Here is a 20,859-nt window from a genome sequence, read left to right as displayed (position 1 = left end):
TCAAATCACTGGTCCATGATTCAGGTGCATGGCTGGTTTAGGACTCAGCTGAACATCACCAGTTGCCACAGTGGTTTGGGCCAGCTTGTAGTTTTAAATATCTTATTCTTAATCATATGTTATTTAATACAAACCAAAAGTAGAACATTAAAGAAAGGATATGCAAGAATATTAATATATTTCAATATATCAGTATCTCAATAAACCTGTGTCTAAGTGAATTGTATTAAGAAGAAAAGTGAATATTAAACTTTACAATTGAATGAAACAATTACTATTGCTAATCCAACCATTTTTCTATATGATCCACAATGTTCTTCTGCCTTCTCTGCAATTTAAAATCCTAAAACCTTTTCTAATGAAAAATTTCTCCCTGTTATGAATTTGCAAAATGTATATGAACTAACAAGGCTATTTATACTTTGTCTTTCTTTAAACTAGTGTAAATCTTCTTGTATTTTGCTACGGATATACTCATGTACTTGCTGGCCAGGCACTACCTCAGACCTGTTAGAGATGTTACATACTGTGTGCTAGATGTACCTTATTATCCAACTAAAATCCAAATGATTGTGAATTCCAAAATACTTTTGGCCCTGAAGGATTTGAACAAGGGATCAGGGCACTTATATATGTTTCTGAAACCAAAAAAGATGCATAAAATTTTTGACATTTTACATGTATAATAGTTAAATTTGTTCAGAAATTATGGGTCTTTTTTTTTTTACAAATTATATTAAACAGCATGTTTAATTTGCTAAATACGAAAGAGTATGCAATTATTAAAGGTTGCATTAAAATGGCTTTCATAATTCAATCTCTAGTAATACACTTATTTAAAACCACCTTTAACCAAAAATCATGTTTTTCTCCTATACCATATAAACAGAAAGAAATAATTAAAAATTTCCAAGGGGGCTTACTTCCTTGAGACCTCAAAGGCCTTCATCAAACTTGAAGGTGAAGGACTAGAAACATCCCCATTTACATCCAAAACAAGAATGATGGTTAGTAAACATGACTAATATGGATCTGTCGCACTGGGTAGGACTATACAACATTAGCTTTTTTTTTTAAGTGAAATATGGAAAAGAAAGAGATCAAATTACTTCAATGGGGATGGTTTTCTATTTATAATAGCCAAGAAAAACCCAAGGAAATATTATGAGAATAAAAGACATCTGCCTGGTCTCTGAGTAAATACTAATATGAAAAAATCAACAGATTTACTAACTGCAACAACAATTAAGATAAATTATGTGTAGCCTGAGGGTGCACCCTCCACAGTGACCAAAAAATTATCAACCCTTGGAACAAGTTTAGCAGGCAGAGTACAGGACCACTAGAGGGAAGCAGAGGACTGCTGAGACCTCTTCTCAAGGGAGAGGGGAGTACACAGGGCCCTGGACCAGAAGAGGATAGATTAGTGGGCTCTGAGCCCCAAGAAGAGAGTACATTAGAGTTCCTAAGCCCGGGCCCCAAGGAAGACAAGACCACACCAGGCCCTGAGGCCCATGGAAGATGAGAAAACACCACATAAGGATTCCTCAAAAAGCCAAGAGAGTAAATCTTTGTCCTGGGCTCCCAAGGAAGATGAGAGCACCGTGGGCCCAAAGAAGACCGGCAAACACCACATCCACCTACAAACTGCAGCTTCGTCTTCCTAGACGAGTACAGGGGCTCCCAGCAGCGAACTGAACCTCAGGAGAGCACTGGGCGGAAGATCCTGGCCAGCCCACTCCCCCTACATGCCAGAGGTACAACTCACCCTGATCTCCCCAGAACTTGCCTGGACACTTAAGTCCAGCCGCCCTGGGACTTGGGCACATTCGGCCCCTCGCCCTCCCTCCACTCCGCAGAACCAGAATAGACGCTTGGCCCCGCTCCCTTCCCACTTCCGGTCTGCCCAGTCTCCCCTCCCCCACCGCGGGCGGGTATCTAGTCCCGCCCACTCTCCCTCCCGGGCAGGCCCGCCCCTCTCCTCCCTGATACGGGCGGATTTTAGTCCGAACTCCAGCACGCCTCCTGTCCTCCCAGACCTGCTGCTCCCTCCTGTCCTCTGAAATGGGCGGGTCTTCAGCACTGCCCAGCCCTCCCCTCACACCTTTCCGTCCACTCGGTCTCTCCCCCTCCCCAAACAAGTAGGGGGGCTGTCGCCCCGCCTCCCGCACACTCCCCGCCCTACCCCCAACAAGGGTGCGACACAGTGACCTCCAGGCCCGCCCCTGGACTTCCGACCGGGCCAGTCCTTCCTCCTCCCCAAACCGACGTCACAATGCGCCCCCCCGCCCCACCCACCGCAGTACTTCCGGCCTGACCCCCCCTTCCCGCGCCTTTCTTTTCTCCAGCTTCCGGTCTGCCCCACTGGGGTCGCCCTCGTGGGGGACCCGACTGTCTCTCAGCCTGAGTCGCCGTCTGCGGAGGTGCTGGATAACTGCGGCCTAACGTCCCTTACCAGAGACCTCCCCTTGCCCAGTTGCACCGCCGAAGGGCACTGCCCAGGGCCCCTTTCCTGCCGCCCTGGCTTCGCGTGCCACCCCGAGCGGGCCAGAGAAGATGGCCGCCGCTGGAGTGAGGCCGGCGGGGCTGTGCCGCGGGGGCGTCTGGGAGTTGTAGTCCGACCGGCGCGCTGACGCACTTAGTCGCGGGCCGACGAGCGCCATTGTGCGTTGCGCGCCGGGTGAGTGGGGCGCGAAATCCCCGCCTGTCGGGGGCTGCCAGTGCCGGGGTGGGGCAGCTCCGCGGGGGTGAACGCAGCCTCGGGCCCTTCCCTGTCGAGCTCGGGAGCTCGGAGCCGTCCCTACTTGCCGTCCTCCCGCTTTGGTGTGGGACGTTGGAGGTAACCCGGAACCCCGAGGGGAGATGGCTCTCCCCGGGCGTGAGGGGTGAGGGAGCCGACTGTCCCTGGCGGCGTGGGGCATGGGGAGGGTGAACAACCCTCCGCGGGGGAGGGAGGAACGCGCTGCTTTCGGCCAAGGTCGTGTCCTGTCGTTTGGAAGTAGAGGTGATGATTCATTCTGGGCGTTTTCCCATGTGGGTGGACTTGTCATTTCCCGTTGATGGAGCCAATTCCGAGCAGAGGCGTGAATAGCCCTCCGGCGTAGCCCTTACGCCTCTCCCCGCTCCCAACTTTGGTTTTCTCAGGTCTCTGCCCACTCCCACAAGAGACACATTGAGGGGAAGGAAAGTATGGCCTCCAGACTTCCGACGGCCTGGTCCTGTGTGAGTAGGGGCTTTTTTCAGCTTTTGAGTCCGCTCCTTCATCTGAGGGCAGGGGTGTGGGTGGTGATGGGAGGCCACCTTCCCTGAGATGCCCTCATTGCCCCAGAGCACCCCAGAGAGGGATTGGTTTGGCATGAGAAACCCTGCTTGATGGAGCAATTACAGGTGGTTTCACTTTCGAAGTGTGTGGTTAAATTAGCGGCCAGATTATAGGGGATTCTAAAGGCCAAGTTGAGGCGATTCGGTGGAAGCTTTATACTGGGTGGAATAGTTGACAGGTCTAAGTAGGGATTAGGCTTATATTTAGATTTCAACAGGTATTTTGGCATCAAGCAAAAGGTGAGAGGAGCTGAGTTCAGCAACAAGGGGAAAAGAGAATGGGGGATGGATCGGATCCCTGACGAGTAAATGAGGTAGAAACAATAGGAGCTAAAGTCTTGGGTGTGATGATTCAGCTCAGGGAATTCCTTGGGAGACATACACATCAATCCTCAGATTAACGAGAAATGGACATCTGGAGTGCTCTGGGGCATGAGGGCTTTTCATACACCAGCAAGGTCTCATGTGGTGGTCTTGCTGTGACCTGAATAGGGTCAAACTTGAGTGTTTGCTCAGGGTTTCAGACAAAGACAGAAACTCAAGATGTGACACCCAAGTGCTCTTAGGTCATCTTGTAGACCATTCTGTGCTTTCATGGGCTCTGTCAGCCTCCCCTGTCTGTCTTTGCCATGGATGAGAACAGACCCTGGCTGAACAAAAATCTGGATTTTAGGAACCAGTGACTTTTGAAGACGTTATACTGGGTTTTAACAGAGAAGAGTGGGGACTGCTGGACCTTCAACAGAAGTCCCTGTACAGGAAAGTGATGCTGGAGAACTACAGGAACCTGGTCTCAGTGGGTAAGGCTAGCCTCCACGTCAATAAAGATCTGCACTTTGGGGCACAAATGTGGCACCTTTGAAGTGTGTCTACTTGGACTTAGACTGCAGGAATAAGAGTGGGAGTGTTAAGGCCCTGGAGCCTGAGGGAGAGGGCTTAACTTTGCACTTGTAGGAAAAGGGCAACTTTTTATTAGGACTGCTGAAGCATCACCTAATCTATCACTCATAGCCTCTGAATACCAGGGAGGTAGGTCTGTCAGGGATGTTTTCAGCTATAGTAGTGGATGCTTCCTGTTTTGATAAAGAGAATTCCAGAGGATGTGGTGCTTCTGTCCAACAGCTGAGAAGTATCATCAAAGAACCTGACTCCTTCTATTTCTGGTTATTGTAAACCTTTCCATTTTCTGCCTAGTCATTGTATGGCTGTGGCTCCAAACATGTCTGTATTCAAAGTAGAAACGAGGGGAGGGGGCATCCTTGGCCAGCTCTCATTCACAGATACTACATTTAGCAAGCAAGCAAAAGCTTTCCCAGAAGGCCCCCAGCTGACCCATCTCCCTTTGTGTCAGGGTGACCGGAACTGGGCCTCACTGCCACCTCTGCTAGCAGGGGAGTCCAAAAAAGCCAACAAAGGGAATGAATGGGGTTGTGGTCACTAGAAGTTATGTTATGCCATAGCAGGGAAGAAGGTGGGAACAGCTTGTACGGCAGCAGGACAGCATTTTCTCCCAAACACATACCTCCCCCCCAAGCCCTGTCTCTTTTCCTTTGAGCAGAACATCAGCTTTCCAAGCCAGATGTCGTATCTCAGTTAGAGGAAGCAGAAGAGTTCTGGCTGGTGGAGAGAGGAATTCCTCAAGACACCTTTCCAGGTGAGAACCAGGCATATGGGAAGTCCCCATGGGGAATGGACCAAGTGATTAGTCAGCAACCACGACCAATGTTTTGGAAAAGAGTTGGAGGGTGGGAGACCCCAGGTGGAGTGCTATGATAAGCAGCCACAGACATGCAGAACCAAGCTCCAAGTTTTTCTCTGGCCCCAGAGCTAGAAGTATCCTCCTTGGTTGAAAGTGAACCTGTTGCTGGTGGCAGGCGACGGGCTCCATCACACCATTCCATTCATTGTCTACTGCCTTCTCCTCATGTAATCATTATTAAAACTGGTTTATCTCCAGCCAGACTTTATGGATTTACATGTATGTATGTAAACTTACATACACATTTTGGGGGGTATATCTATACTCAATGCAGACAGGTCTGCTTTATTCGTTTTAACAACTTCAGTGTGGTCCACATTTGATTTTTCATTCAGGTTATTCCAAAGAACTTCCTTGTATACATTTTTTTGCACATACAAGTTGGTTTTTCTGTAGGTTGGATTTATTTATCTGTTTATTTTTTTGATACTGGAGCTTGATGTATTTGTCATAAATTAGGTTACATTCTCCCTGGACCAAATCCAAGGAGTCAAACCAGTCACATGGCCCTAGGGCACAGTGTCACAAGTAAGGCCACCTTAGCAGATATGGTCGCAACCCTAGGTTTGTTTCATCAGTTACCTGTGCAAGAAAACCATGATGTTAAGTCACTAACTGATTTTAGTTAAATCACTAACATTAGTTAGTTAACTGCAGGATAGACTAATATGTAACTAAAAATTTGGTAGCAACAAATTGCCCTGTAAAATCTTGTAAAATACATACAGCTGCTTGAGTATGTGAGTGCTCTTTATCCCCTCCATCACCAGGGGAATTTTAATGGTCTTTTAAAGATTTGCAAACCTGATGGGCAAAAAATAGCACGTTCAGTTCTCATTTTCCTCACAGCTCACAAAGTTGCACATATTTTATAAATTTATAGACTGTTGGTATTTTTTTCTTTTGTGTATTCATGTATTTTCCTCCTTTTTTTTTCTTGTCTCTTTTGTGTGTGTGGAAACTACGTATTCTGGATGTTAATATGGAAATATTATATCCCAGACCAACATTTATTTTCTACCTTTATGTGGTTTCTGTACAGAAGTTCTATAATTTCAAGTATTTTTTTCTTTTCAAGTCTGCATTTATTCGTCTTCTAGGTTTTGTATCATACGTAGGCAAATAGTGCAGATACTTTTATGGATTCTAGTATTTTTAATTTGTTTTTTGGTTCGTTCAGTTTCTCTGGAATTTCCTCTTAAATGTGGTGTGCGTAGGTTCTTCCTCTGTTCTTTGGATGTTAATTCTTTTTACTTTTTTTGTGCAATCATGTAATTGCATTCATCATGGATGGTAGTTCCAAAGCATTGTGAAGCTGAAAGTGTTAAGAGTGGATGCCTAGGCTCCTGACTTAAATGGGTAAAGTTTCTAGGTTTTGATTAGCATGCTTTGATGAAATAGTCATCTAGTCATGAAGAAATAGTCATCTAGTCTTTTCTAATGAATGAAAATCAGTAACGTCCCCGATTTCCCTTCTAGAGTCTACCAAGGTGGTCATAGGGATTTTTCTCCGTTAAGCAGTTAACACTGGGTCATAATAAACATAGAACTGTCTTTGATGCAATGTACTGCTGGAGTTTTTTGACTTATTTTTAGGATTTTTGTGTCAGTACTCATAAATTACTTTGGGGAAATGGTTTTTTCTTTGTTTGCTATCTTTTTCAGCTTTTCTATGAGAGTGTGCTGGTTACAAAGCACACTGGATGCTTTCCCTTTGTTCTGTGTGCTCTGATTCAGGTGCCATTGAAACTATCCACTTGTGGCAATATTGAGCTGTGAAATCTGTACCTGGCCCCATTCTTTGATGATGACCTGTTCACCACAGTGTAAAAGGCTGGAGTCTCTGTGACTCTTCCCCCTCTTTTTTCCAACCCTATTTCAGATTTTTCCATGTTTCAGCGTGATGGCTTAACATAAATGTTTTCTGATTTTCTTTTCCACATTCAGAGTCCTTCTATCCCCTTCACTGAAAATGTTTCTAACCATTGGCACAGGTCACTAAACTATACCTCCCCTACAAAGTACCCAGCAGTGCAGGCACCTTGTATCTGCCTGTGGTGGTTTCTGTGTTCCCTGGTTTCTCCCCTTGATCACCTAGCCTCCTCGTGTCCCTTCTGGTCTTTATGGTTCTGGATTACTCTAGCTGGGACAGGTCTGTGTCTCATCCTCCCTATCGCTTAAGTCCTATATCCTGCATGGGAACACCTCCAGGCCATGTACTTTGGATGTAGTTCCCTAAATCTAGCTGCTGTGTGGGGCACTATGGGTGCCTATGGTTCTACACATCTAGGGAGAGCTGGGTCCACAGGTGACAGATTCAGGGGTGATATCCCAGAGTAAGAGGCCATGTGAGGGGAGGCTGGTCAGGGAGGTAGGCCTGAGGTGATGGGTGCCCGATTCATCTCTGCTCTATTACAGAAAGAGTTCTTTATTAGATGGTAGAGGGCCTCTTTTGTCCCATGCAGTATACTAAACACTTGTGTGAGAAACCAAAGCCCTAGCATAAACCATGCTACCGTAGACTTCATAGTTTAAAAGATGATGGCCTTTTATAAACAGGTTGCACAGATATGAAAAATTAAGGTAAGTACTGATAAGGTAAAGAGCATGGTGGAAAGGCGGGAGCAGTGAGAAATTACTTGAGAGGAGGTAGTCAGGGTACACTGCAGCATGAGATTTAAGCCAGTTCCTGAGGGAAAATAGTCTGCAGATATATGAGTGGTGGTGAAAAGAGCCTCCAGGCATGGAGACACAGTTTTTGGCAGAGTCGGGGTCTCATTGGCTGTGAGGGGATTGTTTTGCATTCTCGAGAGGGGGTGTGACATTGCTTTTCACAGCTCCCTCTGGATGGCTTGTGAAGAAACAACTGTGGTACAGCACAGGTAGAGGCAGGCAGGGGGCCACAGTAGCATCCAGGGTAGAGGTGGCCTGAGAGTAGCAGCAGGGTTGGAGAGAAGCAGGTGTGGGTGATATGTAGGTGGACCTAGTGGAGCTAAGTGAGTAATTGACTGAGAGGGATGAAAGAAAAGCTGTCAAGAGTTCCTCATAAGTGAAAGGAAGACTTCAAGTGAGTTCCTCTGAGTATTTGTAACTTGTATTTACTGCATATGGTGGTGCCTCAGTATTCCTGGGGGAGTTGGTTCCAGGACCATCCCCCCAACATACCAAACTCCACAGATGCTCAAGTTCCTCATATATAAAGTGGTTTAGTATTGGCATATAACATAAGCATATCCTCCCATATGCTTTAAATCAATCTGAAATCATTACTTATAATACGTAATACATCATAAATGCTATGTAAATAGTTATACTGTGTTGTTTAGGGAGTAATGACAAGAAACTCTGCACATGTTCAGTGTGGACACAGCCATCCATTTTTTTCCCTGAATATTTTCAATCTGCAGTTGGTTGGATCCACAAATACAGAACCCATGGCTACAGGCCACCATTGTTTTTCATGTGTCAATATCTTATTTTAAAAATATGATAAAGGAGAAAAATTAATTATGAACTTTTGGCATTAGCCAAGGATGTTGGGACATCTGGTAAAGACATAGACTTTTCCAAAGGGTATAAATATGGGGCAGGGGGAAGGTTGGTTTTGGGGTTTTTATTTTGAAATAATTTTAAACAAAAAGTTACACTAATAGCACAAAGTAATAGCTTTCACCTTGATTCGAGATTTTGGAGTGTTCCGTCTCTTGACTGGTTCTGCTAATGAAGAGTGAATGAGAAGGGACCATAGAGACATCTAAAGAGGTTTGCAAAGCCAGTTGAGTGCACCTATTTTATTCTAGATGTAAACTAGATTTAATCCTTAAGGAAGCAAGGCAGGAAAAAGACTATTATTTCATAGGAAATCCTGCGTGACATTTAACATTTTTGACTTATCAAGAAATTAAGCAGGAAATGAGCTTTACAAATAAGAATATGGCAACCCTTTCAGAGACCAAACATTAGAGGAAAAAGTCATTTCTATAAAAAGAAATTGGTTTTATTAGGAGGAAGTGAAACAAATGCTTCTGTAGATTCCATCCTTTGTGAGTTTTTCAGCATCTGAGAACTCACATAGGGAAGAAATATCAGGAATATGAGCACATCAGGAAAGACTTCTGCCCTAACACGGTTTTGTCATGAGAGAATTCATACTGGAAAAGTTCTTACACCCAATAATTGCATCTGAGATGTCTGAAATCATGAAAATGTAATTTCCATTAAAAAAGTTTCATACATAGCTCTCTTACTCAGCCGTATAGAACTCATACTCGAGATAGCCTAAGAACATAATCACTGTTGGGAATACTTCAGGTGTCACAGAACCTACTGGCAGGGAGCCCTGTGAACATGACAAAGTAGGAACCCCTTCAGTAGGAGTCCTCATTGTTTTCAGCATCAGAGGACTCATATGGGTGAGGATCCTCTGAATATAATCTCTAGATACAAATTATCAGTCTTAGCCCTCACCTTATTTAACAAAATGAAAGAAACTTACACTGGAAAGAACCCTTTGAATAATTTAAATGTGATATCTCACCCTATTTTTATACCATATGTTATCCAGAAGGCAAACCCTACCTAAAGATTTGGTAACATAAGTATATCAATATAGTAAAACAGGTCTTGTCTTTTCTAATTTGTTCAACCATCTGACCTGATCATCTGGAACAAATATTAAATAATAAGAGTGAGCATGCTTTCTTAGTTCAGCTTTCCTATATGTCTCCATTTGCTAGCACAATGATTGATTCAGTAAACTGTTATTGAGTAAATAAAAGGATGAAGAAATTGCAAGAGACAAAGAGGGTCTTCAAAGAGGATACCGAAGACAAGGCCAGGCTTTTAAACAAGAGAGTGTGTAAGAGATAGTAAAAAAAGCATGAGATGGTGCCACAAGGAACCCTGAGGGGCCCACATCCTTGGGTACCAGGTTGAGAGTGGCTAACAAGCATGTTTTTGCTGAAATTTAGTCTATCCAAGTGTGGTCACATGCTTTGTGATCTTTTATTGAAGAACACTTTACATTATGTCACCTCCCACATATTTGCTCTCTAAGGTCTATGTAAATTTTGAGCCTCTTAATCTGGAGAACACTTCCTGGCATCCAAAGTTGGTACCTGGGGCTAATTCCAAAGGCTGAAATGCCTTAACTGTTAATTGAGTGTGAAGAAAAACAAAAGAACTAAACTGTTGAAGCAGACATTTTTTGGCGAAAAGAAAACTATCTTGAAAAGTCCTATGGAAAGAGGAAAAATAAAATGCAACCTAAAAACCTATACTTGGGGCTGAGTGCTGTGGCTCACACCTGTAATCTTAGCACTCTGGGAGGATCGCTTGAGCTCATTAGTTCAAGACCAGCGTGAGCAAGAGTGAGACCCCTTTTCTACTAAAAATAGAAAAAATAGCTGAGCACAGTAACGTGTGCCTAAAGTCCCAGCTACTCAGGAGATTGAGGCAGGAGGATTGCTTGAGCCAAGGAGTTTGAGGTTTGAGGTTGCAGTGAGCTATGATGATGCCACTGCACTCTACCCAGGGTGACAGAGTCAGACTCTGTCTCCAAAAAAAAAAAAAAAAAAAAAAAAAAACCTAGTGGGGGAACCCTGTACAGATATTCAGGAACACATGTAGCTAAAATTAATTAAAGCACTTTTCACTGCTGTTGTAAAGAGTGAAATAACTCTTTATGTTCTGATATGAACCATGTGTTTTTAAATATATATATTTTATATAGAGAGATGTATATAAAAATTAAATATTTCTTAAGTATATTCATATGTGAACACAAATATGGTTGTGTCAGTTGATCATCGCTGGAAGATTATAAAAACTGGCAGGCTATGATTGCTTCCTGAAAAGAAAACTGGGTGAGAGGGTGACTTTCTTTTCATTATTTGTTGCTTCTGTACCTTTGGGATTTTACATTAGTTTTTAGTGGTGTAGCCCATAACTGTGCTCATAAAATGGAAATGTCTGTCTCCTTCCTGTAGTGTCACTACAAGCTCGTCCAGTTCCTGACACAGTGTAGGTGCTTAGTAATTATTTGCTGAGTATAAGAATAAACAACAAAATGGGAAGATTTCTGGAAAAGTATAAAGTGGGCAAAATTGATCCTAGGAGAAATAGTAAAATTAACTGTTTTTAGAACAAATTGACCACTTGCATCTTAGTACTGTTCTGGGCAGTGAATATTTTTCATCTTGCTGTTAAAGGATAGATTTCATAGTATGCGAATGGTTCAATAACATAATACAGGCTACCATGTTTACAGGTTCTTTCTATAAAGTATACATTGTATTTCCACAAAAGCACAAAATGGGGAAAGTATTGAAATGAAGGAAATATTTGTAGCTTATAACAATTACCCATCTTTTTTAAAAAAACATCTAATTCTCTGAAATACTGTTAAAATAATGAGTGTTCATCAAAGTGACAGGTTAAAAAATCTGCAGAAATAGTTTTGGCTTATACCAGGAATAACCAGTTTGACACAGATGGAGGGAAGATTTTTAACACTTTAAAGAATTATACCTAAGAATAAATTATTAAGGAATGAGCAGGCCCTATTTGAAGAAAATTATAAGTTGCTAAGGTGTGGAAGACTTGAATAAGTCTTTTGAGGGCTTATGAAGACTAGAAGTACTAAATTCTGTGTAAGTCCTGCAGCCATCCCAGCCATCAGTCTCTGAAGAGCTGCTGCTGGAGCCATTTTTACTGTGGGACCAGAAATGCAAACCCCTGACCTGGGCTGGGATGGAAAGAAGCAGGTGGGGGTGCAAACCAGGTATTCCCTCGCCCGTGGGCCTGCATTATCCGCCCCTGCTCATGCTTCCAAGTGGGAGCAGACCTCCCAAGATAATGTCGAGATAGGATACAATTATGCTGCCAATGAGATTTCCCAGAATTTGACAGAAATATGGGAAAATCCAGATAGAAAGCTGAAAAAACCCAAATGTCTTGGTGATGAAATTTTCTGTCACCAAATCAGTTAGAAGCTGTGTTAAGTCAACAGATACGGCTTGAGCACCTGCCATGATGCCGGCCAAGTACTGTTGTAGGGCTGGAGCACAGCGATGAAGAGCACTGGCCTTGACCCTGCTCTTGTTGGGCCTGCATTCATTCCAGAGCAGCTGCTAGCATGTGTGACTGAGTAAATCAGTGAACTTGCCAGTTTGGTTCCTCGGTCTCACTGGCCACCTGTAACTAGTGCTCCTATGTTGGACAGTGCAGATTTAGAGCACTTCCTTCACAGAAGTTCCATTGGACAGTGCTGTTCTAGAGAGGATGGGGGAGGTGATAAGTAAATTAGTGCACCAGATACTCTGAAATGGCAATACGTGCTCCAAAGAAAATGAAACTGTGAGATATATGGGGGGACTGGGGAGGTGTGGACGGGCAGCAGTTCAGAACTACGCAGGAAGATGACTCTGAGGAGGTGACGTTTGAGCTGAGACTGGATAGGAAAGGTGGACCAGGTGAAGAAGTTGAGGAAGACTGTACCAGGCAGGAGGGTGGCACAAGTGAGGGGCATCTCTGAGAAAAAGATGGTGGCTGTGGGAGACACCTTTGGTGTAAAGGGCATGAAAGCCCATCCTGAACAGTGATCCAGGATCCCACCAAGAGTTGCCTCATTAGAACAAAAGATGCTCCTATCACTGAGAAAATCCCAAGGGATTTAGGAGCCCTGTGTCAGGAACCAGGGTCAAAGATCACATATTAGAAGAAAAGATGTTCCTAGTATCCTAGGATTTTCCTATTCCATACAAATGTAATAATAACATGTCGCCTTTTACATGTGGCTTCTTTGACTTAGCAGAATGTTTTTGTTGCTGGATAATTGGTTGTATGGGTAGATCACAATTTGTTTATACATTCCTCAGTTGAGGGCCAAGAAGTAGAAATAACCCAGAGTCTGTTGTGCATAATGCTGCTATGAACATTCTCAGACAAGTTTTTATATGCATATGCTTTCAGTTCTCTTAGATATATGTACTAGGAGGGGAGTTTTGAGGTCATATGTAAGTATATGTTTAACTTTTTGAGGTTTTGCCAAACTGGTTTTGCAGAGTCATACAGCATTCTATATTCTCACCAGCAGTGCATAAGTGTACCAGTTTTTCCATATCCTCACTTGTTCTGTTCCGTCTTTGATAAAAAGCCATTGTAGTGGGTGTGAGGTATATTTAACCGTGATTTTTATTTGCATTTCACTGATGGGTAGTGGTGTTGAGCTTCTTTTCATGTGCTTTTTGACCATTTGTCTTGCTCTGCTGTTGCCTTGCAGAATATCCTGGGCCTCAGCTCAACCCTGAGCTGGATTCTCTTCCTGCTCAGAATCCCCTGATGAATATCGAGGTTGTTGAGGTCCTCACACTGAACCAGGAGGTGGCTGGTCCCCGAAATGCCCAGATATGGGCTCTATATGCTAAAGATGGGGTCTTGAGCCCCGACACCCTCAGGGAGCCAGGACAACAACTGGGCAGGCATCCAGCAGACCCTGAGGCTGCTCGCCAGAGGTTCCGGGAGTTCCGTTATAAGGACATGGCAGGTCCCCAAGAGGCCCTGGCCCAGCTTCGTGAGCTGTGTCACCAGTGGCTGGAGCCTGAGGTGCGTTCCAAGGAGCAGATGCTGGAGCTGCTGGTGCTGGAGCAGTTCCTGGGCGCATTGCCTGGGAAGCTCCGGACATGGGTGGAGTCAAAACACCCAAAGGACTGCCAAGAGGTGGTGGCCCTGATGGAGGATGTGACTTGGCTAACTGAGGAGGAAGGTGAGTACAGTAGAATGGCAGGGAGAGGGCCTGCTCTGTGTGGGCTTCTTGGAGGAGAGGACCCTGCAGGAAAGAAAAGAACTCCAGGCTTCCTGGGAGGGTCGGGGGAAGGGTTGTGCCTACTCTATGTAGACTAAAGACATCTGTGTCCCCCATGTGTTCCCATGTCAGCTACTGAAAACCCTGGGTGGGGTCCAGGACTGCATTCTGTAAGGAGCCCACAGGCTTCAAATAGAAGCTCACAGATAAAGTGCTTCTTTTTACCCCATGGGAACCCTGCTGTACCACAAGCCCTCTAATACTTGGTCAGACAGACAAGACTCCTGAGCTCTCAGAGCCTGCAGTGCAGTAGGAGAGACAGGGATTTGACAAATGAATGTGCATGTGATGCTGGGATCAAGATGAGCTTGACGGTCCTGGTGGGGTTTACGAAGGCCGAGTCGCTGCAGCTGACACCTGGGGTAGAGTGGATTTGGCCAGGTAAAGAAGGGGTGCGGGAAGGATGTGCCAAGCAGAGGGAGCATCTCTTGTAAGGGCCTATGATAGAATGGATCACAGTATATGCGAAAATCAGGGAGAAGTTGGGTAGGTCGGTGGAGGGGGAGAGCAGAGAACAGCTGGCACAGCCAGTGGGGACCAGGCTGTAGTATGTGGTGGGTGGTGGACAGAGGACAGGAATGGGACTAGAAGCATGCTGGCTTCCCAGAGCTGTTGCCCCATGCTCCCGAGAGAGGTGGCTGGCTGGGGAGAGAGCACACATGTGGGGTGTATTTGGGAGTGAAACCCTGCGAGACTTGATTTCTTCATCAGGTTGAGTTTCACAGAGTATGGATGCTTCAGCATTGTGCACCTCCATTTTCCACGGTGATGGGTACCCAGAAGATGTTTCTGAAGTGAACGAATGATTGATTGATGTTTGTGATTGAGGGGGAAGGAGGAATCCTACAGGGGGGTGCCAGGATTCTAAGAACAGGGCATCCTGGAGAAGCAGGGGTGGGAGGTGGTGGGACTGGCAGATGCAGAGTCTGGGGTGCTGTGGTCAGCAGAATAATTGCCCTAAAGGTGTCTGTGTCCTAATTCCTGGACCCTGTGAATATATTACCTTACATGGAAAAGAGATCTTGCAGATATGATTAAGGTACGGATCTTGAGATGGGGGATAGGCTGGATTATTTGGGTGAGTCTGATGTCATTGCAAGGTTTCTTAAGAGAGGAAGACCGGAGGATCAGAGTCAGAGGAGATGTGATGACAGAAGCAGGGGTGATATGAGGAAGAGCCATAAGCCAAGCGTTTGGGACAGCATCTAGAAGCTGGAAAAGGCCAGGGATGGATTCTCCCCTAGAACCTCGAAGGAACACAGTCCTGCTGACACCTTGATTTTAGCCCAGTGAGGTATAGCCCAGTGAGGTACATACCATACCAGACTTCTGATCTCTAGAACTGTGAGCTAACAAATTTGCGTTCATTTGAGCCACTTAGTTTGCATCTATTTGTTACAGCAGCAATAGGAAACTAAGTACAGGTGCCAGGGAGACAGCTGTGGAGTTCCTGACGTGAAAGTCAGTGAGTTCATCCTGTGTTTAACCTCGCAGATGAAAGAAATCAGTTAGTATCAAAGAGAGCAGGAAGAGGATTTCCAGAGAACCCTGAGAATCCTGTATTTTGTGATCATTGTGTCCGTTGGGATTCTTGGGCGTGACTGCGACAAATCCTTTCACAGGATGGCTTGGGAGGAAGAAAATTTATTGAAAAAATTCCAGGATGATCTGGCATCAGGCACAGCTGGACCCAGGAGCTCCAATATGTCATCTTCTCTCCCATATGTCACCTTTTCTGCCTTCTGTTGGCTTTACCCACCAGCAGGCTGTCTCCTTATGGGCCTCCCATGGTGGAATGTTTCTTTCCCAAATGTTCTAGCAAAAGCCTCAGTGGCCCTGATTGTTGGGCTGTGGGCTGTGTTCTTCCCAGATCCAATCACCGGCCAGCCTCAGCTGCCCCCTTGATGGTGGCAGTGGAGCATTATAGAAGCCCGCAGAACATGTGGGGACATGTAAAAAAGGTCATGCCAGAAGGAGCTGTGGTTGGGGGGGCCATGGGGCCAGGTGGGGCTGTTTTCTAAGGTAGAAGAGACTTAATGAAGTTCACTTACAGATGGGTGCATGTCTTGGATTTTGGGGAAGTCCATGAGGTGGCAGGAGGGCTTGGAGGCCAGAAATTGGGGCTTTGCCTTGCAGCAGGCATGAGGCAGCCATTTCACAGGAGGGGCTGGGGTCTGAGACAGTTCCTTCGAGGGAAGGATTGGGACCAGGGGTCTCAGCAGTGGGGACACTGGTGCCCTGTGGCCCATGCAGGGTAAGGCATCCCGTACCCATCTGGGTGTGGTCAGACACCTGCTGAGAGCAGGAGCTGGAGGATGGTGGGGCTGAGCTGAGGAGAAGAGGGAAGGAGCAGGGACATCACGGGGGTGTAGTAGGATGCAGGATGCGATACCCTGTGGGTTGCAGAGATTGGCTGCCCTTGTCCTGCCTGAGAGTGACCACACCTGCTGATCTCCTCCCAGCATTGCCTGCCCAGCCTTCTCAGGACCCTGCCTACTGTCGTGAGGTCCCTGCCCAGCAGAATACGGCCGTCCAGCCAGAGATGGTGCTGCCTGAGGTAAGTGGGGAGGGAGGGTCATCCTCTTCTGGTCACAGCATCCCCTGTGAGGCAGGCCCATCCTTGAGGCCTCCCACAGGCTAGGCCATTCCAAGCATGAGCTCTTAGGTTTGTGCTGGGCTCTGAAGCAACCCGAGTGTGAAGGGCGTCCCTGTCCTCTGGCCACCACGGCATCACTGGAGACAGGGCAACCTGGGAGTCGAGGGGGCATGAGACAAGAAGGAGGGACTGACCAGATGTATCCAGAGACTTGAGAGGTAGAACCACCACAGGCAGGGGCATGCAGACCCCATTTATATCCAGGTTAGAATGAGAGAGCCCTCATCCTTCAGAACTGCACACTTAAGTGTTCACAAGTGTCTGAGATTTGTTTCTCAATAACCCAGAGCTAGAGTGTGGATAAAACAGGGCAGGTCCTATCTTGCCAGTCGTCAGGGTAACGGTATGTATGTGGCATTGGTCAGAGCTATTTGCAAATGACTAATACCGACTCGAGCATAGCAGTAAATTTACTTACTGTTTTTCATGTATTCTGGATTAGGCTTCAGGCAAGGCTGCATCCAAGTGTTCGCAGGTGATGGGAAGAATCTCTGACCATCCCCAGTCTCATGGCTCTGCTTTCTCCCATTCCTTCTAGGACAGGCTCTGCCCCATGTAGGCGAGATGCCTCTCATCTGAGCAAAGCAGAGTGGAGGTGACCTCATCTTTCCAGAGTTATGGTCAACTCCCCAGAAAGGACCGATCATGGCACAGCCAGGGTGACTGCCCTACCCTAGGTCAAGTAGGGAATCAGTATTAATATTAAGACAGGGAGAAGGCTCTGCAGTGGGAAGTTGTCAGCATAGGGTAGGTGACATTACAGGTGTGGGTAGGGTAGCTTACTTGTACTTGTAGCTCTTTGTGAAGTAGGGGCTTTGGCTCCTGGAGAAGGGACCCAGTGGATCTCTTGAGCAACAAGTAGGTGTCTCTAAACAAATCCCCGAAGCAGGAGAGTCCCTAGCACAGTGAGCTGTCACAGCCATCCTTTCTTCTGTCCCCATTGAGAACCCTGCTGAGCAGACACATCTGTGACCTTACAGGAGCCAGTGACCTTCCAGGATGTGGCTGTGGACTTCACCCAGGAGGAGTGGGGGCTGCTGGGCCCAAAACAGAGGACTGAATACCATGATGTGATGCTGGAGACCTTCGGGCACCTGATCTCTGTGGGTAAGGCCACAGCCCTCACTTCACTTGTCCTAGGGCTGGTCTACCACAAGGGCTCTGAGTTGGGGTTTCAGTTTCTTTGGACCTAGCACTAGGACTGGGCGTGCCCTCAAGGCACCATTGCTCCATCCAGAGCCATTAACTGGGACTCTAGACCGGTAGGAGTTGGGAGCATTGGATGAACAGAGACAGCCTTAAGTCTGTTCACTCTGGGGGTGTGCGAGAGAACAGGAACTTGGAGAGCTAGGGGAACACTCCCTATACTTGTGCTGCCCCTTGTTCACTAAGTTCAGTGTTCCCCTCTTTGCTGCTTCACTGCTTTTCAGTCTCTCCCCAGGTTACATCACTCTACTTGGAAAAACAAGTGACTTTTGAACATTTAATTATGCATGTTGTGCCATCAGATCCATCCTAGCACTTTTTTATGGTATCTGCATCTTTTGGGTTTTTTTCAGGGTGGGAGACTACACGGGAAAGTAAGCAGTTAATTCCAAATTCTGACATTCCTGAGGAAGAACCAGCCCGTAGCCTGAAAGTACAAGAATTTTCCAGGGATTGTGCTGCATCCTCTACCTCAGGAGATGTCTTGCAGGGTGGGGACCTGGAAGTCCCAGGCACAGTGTTGAAACAAGTGGGGTCCACTCTGGACAATGTCCTCCCTCAGGAGCCTTGTGTAAATCCCGACTCCCAGGCAAATGCTAGTCTTGACACAAGCCAGATTTTGCCCCAGAAAATTCCCCCTAAAAAATGTTTGCGCAAACGTGGCTCTCAGGTTAAAAACATGAAACATAATTCACATGTAAAACTTCATCAGAATCACTGTGAAAGGCAAAAGGCCAGAGAAAACACTGGTGGTAGGAAAATCTTCAGCCGGAGTGTTAAGCAGATTACATTTATAAGAATTCACAAGGGGAGCCAAGTTTGCAAGTGTAGTGAATGTGGTAAAATGTTCCGGAACCCAAGATACTTTTCTGTGCATAAAAAAATCCACACTGGAGAGAGGCCCTATGTGTGTCAGGACTGCGGGAAAGGGTTTGTTCAGAGCTCCTCCCTCACACAGCATCAGAGAGTTCATTCTGGAGAGAGACCGTTTGAATGTCAAGAGTGTGGGAGAACCTTCAATGATCGCTCAGCCATCTCCCAGCACCTGAGGACTCACACTGGAGCTAAGCCCTACCCATGTCAGGACTGTGGGAAAGCCTTCCGTCAGAGCTCCCACCTCATCAGGCATCAGAGGACTCACACTGGTGAGCGCCCATATGTGTGCCACAAATGTGGAAAGGCGTTCACCCAGAGCTCACACCTTATTGGGCACCAGAAAACCCACAATAGGACAAAGTGCAAGAAGAAACAGCCTACTTCATAGCCCTCAAGCCAGTTGAAGAGACAGTGCCTTTTCAACTTGATCCTGCAATATACTGATAACATGCATGGGCTAGTTAGGAATTGGGACTGAATGTGAAAGAGAAGCATTGAGTGAGGATGTTCCCAAGACCAAAGAACAAGGGAAAGCACTCGGCATATAATGAGTAAATAAGGAAATGAGTGGGGAGTTGTTAGTATATTGGTTGAGGGAAAAAAAAGATTTAATTTTTCAGTCAGTTGATTTGCTATTGTTTGTTTATTCCTTTAGTCATTAAAAATGATATAAGCATTTTCAGATTTTGCTAATAGGTTTAAAAAGCCATGTGCTTAATCTGTGCACTGATATTGTGTTCATAGTAAACTATTTATGTATTTGGACAAAAACTTGAAAGAGAATGTGGATAAATAAATTATATATTTCTTTGTAGAATCTCTTTCCTTCCCTTCCCTGGCCGTGCCAACGTCACCCTTCTTTTCTTGAACAGGGTGTGACTCCAAGCCGAGCAGGCACATATCATGTATCAGGAGCCACTGAGTTTTGTAGAGGAGCCTGTGGCCTTCATCTGGGAGGATGGGGGGCTGCTGGGCTCTCCGTTCTCAGAGGAACTTGTCCTAGGGGGTAATGCTGGAGACGTGGGTGCCTGGTTGACATGGTTAAGATTCAGAGTCCCTAAAAGCTGGGCCTCCTGGGGCATGGGGTGAGCTTTGCTTTAGTTCCAGACCTGAAAGCCTATTTTTAAAAAAGATGCATGGTTCCTGAGACTGCCTGGGGTTCTTGCCCTGTCTGCCTCTCCCTTGTGAGCACTGGGGACTGAGCACCCAGTCACAGCCCCCACGGGCTCTTTGTCTACAAGCTCCCCTCATACACGGGAGGCTGAGTGGTTCCTGCCAGGCGCACCAACATCCAGCCTGCACATCCCAACTCTGTGGGCCACACTTGGTGGCTCCTCCTGGCAGCAATAAGGAAATTGAGGATCCAGGAGAAGACATGGCCAACATCAAACCAGGAGTTGAGGGAATCTGGGATTTCCAAGTTAGTGTAGTCTAAAGCCAGCAGATAGTGGAAAAGCCCAACCTCTGGAGGAAGATGACCTCAGTTCAAATCTGGACCAATTGCTAGCTGTGCCACCTCAGACTAGTTATTTAACCTCTCTGGGCCTCAATTTTCCTATTTGTTTTTGGGGAAGTTAATATAATGTCTGTTTAATGGGTTGCTGAGTGGAAGACTGAGTTAATACAGACATGTGCTTAACCCGGCTGGCAATCAGTAAACCTTCTGATATAAGCAAGAAGAAACACATATGGGCTGGGCGCGGTGGCTCACGCCTGTAATCCTAGCACTCTGGGAGGCCGAGGCGGGTGGATTGCTCGAGGTTAGAAGTTTGAGACCAGCCTGAGCAAGAGTGAGACCCCGTCTCTACTAAAAAAAAAAAAATAGAAAGAAATGATTTGGACAGCTAAAAATCTATATAGAAAAAATTAGCCGGGCATAGTGGCGCATGCCTGTAGTCCCAGCTACTCGGGAGGCTGAGGCAGTAGGATCGCTTAAGCCCAGGAGTTTGAGGTTGCTGTGAGCTAGGCTGATGCCACGGCACTCACTCTAGCCCGGGCAAAAAAGTGAGACTCTGTCTCAAGAAAAAAAAAAAAAAGAAAAAGAAACACATATGCAACCTATGAAGGATCCTTGTACAACAAACATACAAACTTGAATCTCATTAACCCTGTAGATCAAACTATCAGTTTACAGGAGAAACAAGGGACAGAGAAAAGACACCATCAGGATACCAACAG

At 46.0% G+C, this 20,859-nt stretch overlaps 1 protein-coding gene across 4 annotated transcripts; it reads left to right on the top strand.

Annotated features, from left to right (window-relative positions):
* Positions 1-1,569: 1,569 nt before the first annotated feature.
* ZNF274 (zinc finger protein 274) lies at positions 1,570-19,495 on the top strand. 4 transcript variants are annotated; one of them, XM_045531904.1, is made up of 9 exons: positions 1,570-1,757; positions 2,349-2,680; positions 3,145-3,222; positions 3,995-4,121; positions 4,880-4,975; positions 13,362-13,844; positions 16,406-16,500; positions 17,580-17,706; positions 18,041-18,252. In XM_045531904.1, exons 3-9 carry the CDS (start codon positions 3,190-3,192, stop codon positions 18,076-18,078), a joined length of 999 nt encoding a protein of 332 aa, XP_045387860.1. In that variant the 5' UTR covers positions 1,570-1,757; positions 2,349-2,680; positions 3,145-3,189; the 3' UTR covers positions 18,079-18,252. The 4 variants fall into 4 exon arrangements, with proteins under 4 accessions (XP_045387860.1, XP_045387859.1, XP_045387857.1 ...); XM_045531903.1 differs by having other exon boundaries at positions 17,580-18,252; XM_045531901.1 differs by lacking the exon at positions 1,570-1,757 and having other exon boundaries at positions 2,420-2,680; positions 18,159-19,495.
* The last annotated feature ends 1,364 nt before the right edge of the window (positions 19,496-20,859 follow it).

Source organism: Lemur catta, chromosome 19, assembly GCF_020740605.2.
Source record: "Lemur catta isolate mLemCat1 chromosome 19, mLemCat1.pri, whole genome shotgun sequence".
Classification (NCBI taxonomy): Eukaryota; Metazoa; Chordata; class Mammalia; order Primates; family Lemuridae; genus Lemur; species Lemur catta.
The sequence above is the reverse complement of the archived record's forward strand: the minus strand, read 5'-3'. Positions and strand labels throughout refer to the sequence as shown.